At 40.8% G+C, this 9,608-nt stretch overlaps 3 protein-coding genes across 4 annotated transcripts in view; 2 read left to right on the forward strand and 1 right to left on the reverse strand.

Annotated features, from left to right (window-relative positions):
* The first annotated feature begins 698 nt into the window (after positions 1-698).
* LOC131890525 (uncharacterized) lies at positions 699-2,727 on the forward strand. The gene is made up of 3 exons (XM_059239881.1): positions 699-1,506; positions 1,573-1,656; positions 2,563-2,727. The coding sequence occupies exons 1-3, from the start codon at positions 1,166-1,168 to the stop codon at positions 2,624-2,626; spliced, it is 489 nt and encodes a 162-aa protein (XP_059095864.1). The 5' UTR covers positions 699-1,165; the 3' UTR covers positions 2,627-2,727.
* A 2,234-nt stretch (positions 2,728-4,961) lies between these two features.
* On the forward strand, positions 4,962-6,437 carry LOC131890362 (uncharacterized). 2 transcript variants are annotated; one of them, XM_059239698.1, is made up of 4 exons: positions 4,962-5,190; positions 5,500-5,638; positions 5,713-5,899; positions 5,967-6,437. In XM_059239698.1, exons 2-4 carry the CDS (start codon positions 5,523-5,525, stop codon positions 6,369-6,371), a joined length of 708 nt encoding a protein of 235 aa, XP_059095681.1. In that variant the 5' UTR covers positions 4,962-5,190; positions 5,500-5,522; the 3' UTR covers positions 6,372-6,437. The 2 variants fall into 2 exon arrangements, with proteins under 2 accessions (XP_059095681.1, XP_059095680.1); XM_059239697.1 differs by having other exon boundaries at positions 4,963-5,190; positions 5,510-5,638.
* LOC131891176 (uncharacterized) overlaps positions 6,425-9,608 on the reverse strand; it is a gene marked incomplete in the record, with an annotated part of 26,220 nt that continues 23,036 nt past the window's right edge. Inside the window, 7 exon segments of the mRNA XM_059240701.1 lie at positions 6,425-6,602; positions 6,668-6,876; positions 6,946-7,103; positions 7,171-7,256; positions 7,332-7,697; positions 8,000-8,149; positions 8,942-9,605. Of these exon segments, the coding sequence (XP_059096684.1) occupies positions 6,534-6,602; positions 6,668-6,876; positions 6,946-7,103; positions 7,171-7,256; positions 7,332-7,697; positions 8,000-8,149; positions 8,942-9,605 (1,702 nt within the window).

Here is a 9,608-nt window from a genome sequence, read left to right on the forward strand (position 1 = left end):
GATCTCGATGCGCTTTTGCAATACTCAAAAAACTCCTGTGTTTTAGTGCTACCTAGTAATAAAGCAATGGATCAAATATTATCATCGATCCTTACTTATTATTCTCCACTACGTNGACAAAACTTGAAGCACATGTTTGCACTTGCTATGAAAGTATAGTTCTCACTCTGGGAATGCCACTCCCACCCAAAGGAGGCACACGATGTGTGTGAATAAAACTGTGTTTTTTCGCTTCTTTTATGTGCACAATTGGCTTTTTTTCAAAACAATTTAGGTTCGGCCCAAGTGACGTAATTTGACCGATCATGCTTTATTTCGCTCATATTTCAATTCTTTGATGTTTGGATCTCGATGCGCTTTTGCAATACTCAAAAAACTCCTGTGTTTTAGTGCTACCTAGCAATAAACCAATGGATCAAATATTATCATCGATCCTTACTTATTATTCTCCACTACGTCCAACTCATTCAAAATGCATCGCCAATTCATTGAAATTGATTTTCAAGTCATTGCCACTAATACCATCCACGAGTTAGAAAGGAATTATCCTCATCATTTCACTTACTCAACACAAAAATAGTGGCTTAAAAAATTCCAGAGAACAACTGTTTCTGCATTAACGAAACGAATGCCATCATAATAACCCTTGGAAGAACACGTTGAACGATGATAACAACTCCGATCATTTCTCTATCATTTTCTAGCTTCTTCGAATTCTCAGGTACATTCGTTTGGCTGGATGCGAGCGAGATGAAAGTGAGTGCACCAAAATCAAGACAAGCCTCGTTGGAAACCTCCAACTTTCTATCCACTCTTCCAACCGGTCATTTCGATCTCGGGAAAAGTACGCCACTTCGTTTTGACGGGCACGCTCTTTCCCGGCATATGTGTTCAATGAACAAGCTTGAATATCATCATCGTCCATGGTCCATCCATCCGTGGTTGTTTCAGTTTCAGTCGGCCAACCAACCACAATCAGGACCAGGACCCTCTAGGATATCTTCGGCTTCTTTGTATGTTGAAGCTTCCTCGTCTTCCTCGTCCTTAATACTTGTACGAGCAACTTTCATAACGGTTTCCGATCTCTCTTTGGTCAGAGGTTCTAGTCTACTTTGTGTGTGATTTGGTGATACTTTCCAACCAAAACGAAGACCATTATAACATAATGAGGCGCTACTCTCTGATCAGTTCTTGTTTGGTGGTTTCGTGCTTGGTCTTTGGACTCATTCAGGGCGAACAGTTTACTGAGTCCAACAGATCCCTAGGAGAGTCATCGCCATACCTACAAAAGGGCATGTTGGCCGTAGCTGGAGTGGCAGCGGCGGTCTTGATCCCTCTGGCCTTGGGCGAATCTTTGGACGATCCGACCTTTGTTCAAAGGAGTTTCAGTTCCATGGCCCGATCTTGGGGATTGGAAGAATGCGGGCAATTGGCCATCTGTGATGCTCACGCCCGTTATGATGATTATGGAGTGATTGCCTTACCTTTGGTTCTGATGTTTCCTGGGTAAATAACCTTTGTGTAATTATTGGGAAGAGTTTGAGTCAGATACTTTTCGTTTTTGCTTTACAGAGCGCATGATTCGGAAGACGAAAGTCTGACTTTGTACCAAATGGCGGCAGTTAAAGGCAAAGCCCGTGAAGAATGCACAGCAGAGTGAGTAGCTGGGTTTTTTTGTCGCATTTTTTTTAGGGTTTGATGTGAGTTTTGCTTTTTATCACAAATTAGTCTTCAATTTAAAGATTTGACATGAGCGATTCACTATCAACCGAAGACTTTCATTAGCCATAATGCCTCTTGAATTTGACGCTACTTGAAATTTTGTCGATAGAAGCTAGACGTCTAAGAGGATTAGAATTATCTTTTTCATTTTCAAACGAAACTTTAAGGGAAAAATTGTTCCAGGAGTGAAAATTTACAAATAGTTGTTATCGATTATCCAAGTCGTATGTGATAAAAATTCAGATTGTATTTTGAAATCACTAATGCCAATGATTTACGAGTTAACAGATTTCCAACCGATTGGGATGTTTAGGCCATTTTGCAATTTTGTAATACTTCATGTTAGAGTTGAGGCGAGTCCTCTGAATTTTTTTTTACTTTTTACCGGACTCGCCGTTCGTCTCCAACAAAAGACTCGAGTCCGGCAAAGGACTCGTCTTGTGAAATTCTAAAAAAAAAAAAATTAAGGTTTTTATCTGACGGGTCGGCACTCGAGTCCTTTCAAAAAAAAAAATAGAATCCGGCCAATTCGTCCAAAATCGAGTAATTGACCGCCCCAGTCCCAGCACTACTTGATACGAACTCGGTCAAGTGCGTAAAAAATATTTGCACAGCCCCCCCGGGTGAGCCAAAACTAGCAAATGCATTCAAAGACCGTGGATTCAAGTTTTGATAGCATCTTTTTAAAGCTGACCAAAAATAAGAAATGGAAGTTATTTTAAACTTACTAATTTTAGATGAAATGATGAGTGAGTGTTTTTTTTTTGATCTTGTGAAGCCAAATTTAAGTAAACTACCCATCATTGTAAATTATTAAAATGCTTATATTAATCTTTTCAGGTATTCGTGCCTAGTGAATCCAATGACAGTGGCCAAGTTTTTCATGACCATTTTCATGAAATGAGGCAAGAGTGAAGCATTCCTGATTGGCCGTGGGATCTGACAGCAGCCTTTCAGTAAAATTGTCAGTTCATGTGTAACGTCATATGGTTACTGCTAAATAAATCTAAGGTTCTTTAAGAGTACTTTCATAATTGAAAAAGTTAGACGCTATTGCAAATAAAGCAAGCGTGCTTTTGAGGACCAGAACCCAATTCTAAAGCGAAGGGTGAAACTCAGATCAAGACAACATAAATAACATAATCATAATCAACAGCACAAACATACAACATAAATTGGATATTTTCTCGATCTAAAATTCACTACTTGGCTGTCATAATCTGGGCTCATTTGTGGGCGTTGTTAACAAGAAGTGCATTTCGCTATTTGTCCATTCATTTAATGGTCAGCCCATTGCATTGACTAAAAGTCAATCTGAACTCTAGTTCTTGAGCATTTACTTGGCATAAAAGGGTCATTTCAGAGGCAAAATTGGAACGGTGATAATAAGAATTGATCTTCATTTTCATCCAAACAAAAAAGTGATAATGAGAAACTCAAATGCATATTTGTAGTGCTTCCAAATTAGAAAACAGACTCCTCAATACTTTCTTAACTTCAAAGCCATCAAAAAAATTAAACGAATTAGTCGAAGGTCATTAAAATTATTTCACAGCGTATAATTTACCTGAATTCATGAAGGAAAGGAAAAAAAATCCGTTTTCTGCCTGATTTAGCGAAAATTGAATACAGAATTAAACAAATTATCATCAATCGCTAATAGAATTAGAACAACTGCATAGGCAAATAATCCAGAAAATCATTGGATAGGTTTTGCAAAATTTGCATCCTGCTAATTTTAGCATTTTGCTGCAATTTACTCCCCAATTTTAGCTTTATCAAAAAGATAGATTATTTTCTTTGCTTTTCAAGATGATATTTGTTAATTCAGGACAACTTCAGCAAATTGTGTGCCAATATAATTTTTATTGCTTTTTTGTGAATATATTGTCATGAGGTTATAAAAAGGTAGTAGATACTGAACAACATAACAACTTTTTACATGGATACTCACTCTAATATGTGTCAAAACATCAACTGTCAAGGTTTTGGCCCATTGGCTTTTCCTATGAAATCTCCTTTCATGTAGTCACCGAAATTGTCAACAAGACTTTAGTTGAAGCTGTTCAATTTTGTGCAAATTCGGTGTTTTTATGTCTTTCTGGTGTCAATAAAGACAATCAAATGCAAGTTAAATTTGCGTTAATCTTAAAAGGAATACCGTAACACCTGTGATTGACTTTTCACAAATATCAAACTTACCTTTGCGCAGGTGATATAATATGTGCATTTTAGTTTGAACCTTAGTCTACAGCATGTATTCTTGTTACTGTCTCTCTGAGATCATAAAATTATCGCCATTAGTTTTCATGGAAAAAAGGGAGAGCAATTGACCATGGATGCACGACATCTCAACATAGATATTTTAGGTTTTACAAATAAATTAAACAAGACATGGGGCAAGTCGTTTTGAAATTGTTACAACTCTTCAGCTGTTGCGAAAATTACACGCTACTACATCTGTTAATTTGAAATGTTTTTAAGGCCTTGAATATTCATGAAAAGTAATATTTTATAAGATTGAATCGAAGTACTCGAATTACTGAATACTATTTCATGGCTCACAAGAATGAATGTGTATTAGAAAACTTTTAATGCGACATGATTGCTTTTACTTTTTTGATTATTGTAATTGATCCTGAATCAAAGCCTGTCGTCATTTAACGAGTATGGGAAAAGGGCAAGAGGCAGCAGGCCCTAAAATATCCTTTTCTCAATTGTAACACATTTTGGGAACGCTTGTGAGAACAAACAAATTGGCCGAATGTAAAATTCGCCGACAATTCAAATTAAAGACGCTTGATTTGTAAAGTTCTACAAAACAGAAAATGACAGTAGAAAGACGGATCTTTTTAACAAGGTAATATGAGTGGAATGGGATTTATTTTGCTGAATTTTAGGAGTCTAAATAACTCTGAAAATCAATATCTAATAATTGACTACTTGTGATTTTTTTAACCTTACTAACATTTCCACTCTTTGAATCATATCGGGATCAAAAAATTAGATCTGACCCCTATGATGAAATATCTCTAAGAAAATGGAAAAGTGGAACTAGAATTACCGACTACCATGCCTACACAGGACTCTAGCTAGAGGGCATGTCACTAGCCCTCGAGCTCTACCCAAAACAATTTTCCCGTTCAAAAAAGTCGACAATTGGTTTTGTGACTCCTTTGGATAACATTCCGTTAATGGTAAGCCTGTTTGCCGCACCTTGGAGTGTTTCTCTCGGGTTTACTCAATGCTGCCTCTCTCTGTACTTACTCATATGATTCATGAACATGAACCAAGTTCTCTCTCTGAGCCTTGTGTTTGTACGCATATACTAGTTGACAATCCACATGAACTGGGTGGACTGTAGACTACACTAGAGTGTAATAGTGCTGTGAAGTGTTGGTGGGCCCCAAGACCTAAATTAGCTGCCTAGTGCACGTGACACCCTGGGAAGGAAGGAATCGTCTAAAGGTACGGCTGAGGAACTGATATTTTCCTTGAGAGCCCTTCTTCTGGTTGTTTGCTGTTTCATTCTTTGACTGGGCTTTCCCCCCCTCTCCTCTACTATTCCCTCATGTACGTTGCCATTGGTCGGGCTAGTTGGCATTCCTGCTTTCAGACTCAGACCAAAAAGCCACCCAATGAGTACTAATGTCAAGTATTGATTAGCATGCTGGCATTTGTCCTTCCGAGCTTATCTCAGCACTGTTCCGCTCCACTCACTCCGCTTGTTATCATCAATCATGCAGTCCAGGACTTGAGAGTCTTAACTATTCATAGGGCATTTCAGAACACACGAGACCATGCATCTGGTCACTCTCTCCAAGGTGTCCATCCTCTTCTTTGTGGGATCAGTCACATTCTGGTATATGGTCACGCCCTACATCGTCCAACCCCATCCAGGAATCATGCAGGACGTGTAAGGTCCCTACATTTGGCATTGATCTCACAGTTTTTGTAACCATTCAGGGGTTTAACTTATTATACATGTAGCTTGACCAAGACCAGCTTGAGTGGAATGGACCGTCCAGCCTCTGGCGATGGTTTGCTCACGGTTGAGAATTGGACCAAGTGGAGGCTGTTTGTCAATGGCACAGGGCCAACCAAAGCAGATGCTCAACACGTGCCAGAAGTGATATTCGGCAACTCCAAACAACACCTCAATGTGGAGGGATCTCAGGTTGGCACACATATAACACCAGGTCTCAAGTAGGGTATATATCCCCTACCATTGATCCTGATTTCAGGTGGTTATGAACATGGAATATCGTCCGGATTACGTGATCCATGTTCAGCAAAGCTCCAAGGAGGCGTTGGCAGTGGAACGAAGTGCTCCAACTGGCAGTGGGGCTGATTGGGGGATCTATAACCATTTCATTGCTCAAGTCAGTTCAAAAAGTGGCAAGGTGGTCCAAGTGGTGCCCCGGTTTTTATTTGGCATGCCTTTTGACACCATTGAGACCCTTTATGGGACCGACGTGTCCAAGTTCCCTATCGTGGGCGTGTTCACAAACTCGACTCGCTCGGATCGGTTCATCATCCAGATCTACATGAATTTGGTTACACTGTCTGTGATCTTCTTGCTGTATGCCAACAACCCTCCAGAATCGATTCGTACGGGACAAACAGCGTCACCCAAGAAGACCCAATGAAGTCATCGATAACTATTTAGCATTATTATCGTCAAACAGAAAGAAACATAGGCTGAGACAACGGAATGGTATGATATTTATTCCTTAGATGCGTTTGTACAATCAACAAGAGTGCTAAAAAAGGTATCACAGTAAGAGTGGAGCGCGAGGGACTCTAGAGAACTATTCCTCTTCGACCCATGCCACGATTTTACCCTCGTTTCCGGGGAGAATGGCCTCATCCAGGGTAATCTGAAATGAGCCATGTGAAATTCATTGCCATTTTGTCGGAGCAGATCTATCACAGAAATACGTACTTCTTCCTTCACCATTCCAAATTCTTGGTCCAAGGCCTTAAAGTGGAACCTGAAGAATCCCGGTCGATCGAAGATGTTCTTGAAATCTCTGAGCCTAATTTCTCCGATGGGTTTGTTTAAAGTGCTCATGAATGGAGTTACAGAGCGGTTCGTGAAATAAAGCACTTTGGTCGTGGATGGAACCATTGGGCTGATGGGATTCGATCTCCCTGGAAATGAACATTTGAAGAAGTTAGGAATGTTCCCGCAAAATATTTCTACATATAGAATCTACCCACCCTCATTATTGTTGATTCTATAGTCGAGTGAGCTGAGGCGACTGCTATTGGCAGTGGTGGATGGTTTCTCATTGACATCCATGTTTTGCATCTTCTCAATGATGACAGAGATGCATTGTTCCAAAGTGTCCAGTATATGCTGATTTGGATCGGAGTTACTGAAACCGAAGCAATTTCGCCATCCAATAATTGATTCCCACAATTCTAGAGGAGAAACAAACTTACTTGAAGCTGGTCCGAAGATTAGCGATTGCATCTTTGGCAACGGTCACCTCTTCCTCATACATGGCTCTGATCTCGGAATTTAAGGCCTGAAAAAAAACACGAATTTCTTATTGATTATTTTTGATTAAAAAATTTGCTTACTTTTTTTAAACTCAATTTACCGTGTTTTCTGATGAGAGAGAGGCGAGATCGCTGCCGAGTTGTTTGCTCTTCTGTATGAACTCCTCTAATTGGAGTTTAGCCAAGGAGGTCTTGGTGGAACTGCTATTGCTTTGTTGAAACGACCCGTGATGTTCAATGAGTGTCGAAGATTGGTGATGAAGAGAGTTATCGTTACTATTAACGTGGTTTCTCATGGACGATTCCAGACTTTGCACTCGTTTCATGAGTTCACGCTTCTCTTGTTCCAATCCTTGCTTGGCCATATTCGATCTAAGCAAAGTGTCTTTGATATGGCCCAACGTGGATTCCTTCATGGCCAATTCCTGACTTAACATGTGCTTAGAGTTCTCCAAAGTAGAACATTCCTGAAAAGATTGAAAGGAGAATATTCAGATACTTCAATATTGATTTCTGATCGTGAACCAAGAATGTAACAATGTGATGCCAGAAGAAAACGAATAGCCGGGAACGTTATAAGTCGTCATTTTTAGTTGGCCCCAATTCAGGTCTCCGTCAGAGTCTTTAGGTGTGGTGAGGATTGTAATTTCCTCCGAAGGGTGATGATGATGATGCCCTAGCAAGTGTGCACGTGGAATCAGAGAATGAAGACCTTGCTCACAACATAACTTAAGCCTGATCCATGCCAAAATGCCAACCATGGACAAACCTCTTTTAAGGCCTGGATTTCAGCTTCCAATGTGGAGCAACAGATTGGACCCAGGGCATGAGGACGGGAATCATCTTCAAGAGCATGCTTGGGGTGAATGGAATTAGTTGGGAATCCAGATTCACTGGTTTGACGTCCCCGCAAGGTGAGCTGGAGTGGGTTGGACATAATTGTAGGTATATTGGTAAAAGTTATTTCCCAATGCGCGTTTTACAAGGTATGGAATAGAGTGTCAAAATGTGAGGAGGAATTTCAACTCGGCTGTTCGGTTTTATGGCGCTCTTCAAGGCGCATTGAACATGGCGTAGCAAATGAGAGCAAATTATGTGGCGGGTTAGTAATCGCACTTGGAAATGATTGTTACTTCGTCTTCCGCAATCCTGCTAATGTTTCACGTGTGATGAAACAACATTATTGGACAGAAATGATTTGTATCTTGTTCAAAATATATTATGCGCATCAAGCCATATTGCTGAAAAAAGGGAATACTTTTCTCTTCCAATTATTGACAACCTATGCCGCGAATGACTACTCCAAACCCGGCATTCCAAAAGCTGTTTATAGTAAGCAATTCAGAAATTGCTCCTTCAATAAACGCTTGCATGTATAACCACATTGAGTGTATGGCAAAGCGGCATTTCTAAAAATTATCCTCCGGCCACAAAGAAGAGAGCCAAGTAAGTGCATATTCAACCAAGGAAAGCTGCCAGTGAAAACTTAAGACTTGCGGTATCTTCGTCTCTCTGGATTGCATTTGGCATTTTTTTAACATTCGTAATTTTCTGTGCTCCCAGCCAACTTTCTGCTTGGATTCCCCCTTCATTGATTTTTATTCAACCATATGAGCTTCTTAACGCCTTTTTGCCGTTGGAAGTCGTCTCAAGCATGGGTTGACAAAAAGAATAATAGTTGTTGAATAGTGAAGAAGGAAATTCCTCTCACCAGATTTTGAAGTTCAAGCAGCTGCCTCTTCGCTTGAGTGAGATCTCGAAGAAGCACATCATAAGGAAGGAACGGGGGTGTCTGATCTTTGTCCGAGCCACGACTCATTGGTTTTTGTGACGGGATCAGTGGAAGAACGGGAACATCATCCGATAACGTATCGCTTGGTTTGCCACCGCTCGAGGATTGACTATTACCATCGCCGGTTCGACGAAGGGATCTCAAATACAAGACTTCCTCGTCCAGAGAGGGGAAGCCCGTGTCAAAGAGACCATTGCGAGATCCAGTGTGGGCGTACTTGGGATGAAACTTGTCCGAGTTAAGCTCCTCATGATGGGATAAGAACTCCTTGGACATTGTTCCGTGACTGTCCCACTTATTCATGGAGCAGGCTCCATTTCCGTTGGTGGTGGCGGGAGTGGTGGATTTGAGCCAATCGTAAGCCTTGTTCCACGGCCCATCCATGTTATTGCAGCCTTGGATGACGCTGGTAGGCGGGGAATTGTTGTCGGAACTCCCCTCTACTTCGCCCCGAGTGTCGGATGAGGGTGGACTGGGTTGACTTGGGACGGTTGTGCCGTTGTTAGTGCTCCTGTCCAAGGTGGCCGAAGAAAACACTTTGGAGCTCTGAACATCCAAGGAATGCTTCCTTTCAATGTGAGGGCTT

Source organism: Tigriopus californicus, chromosome 11 (assembly GCF_007210705.1).
Source record: "Tigriopus californicus strain San Diego chromosome 11, Tcal_SD_v2.1, whole genome shotgun sequence".
Taxonomy (NCBI): Eukaryota; Metazoa; Arthropoda; class Copepoda; order Harpacticoida; family Harpacticidae; genus Tigriopus; species Tigriopus californicus.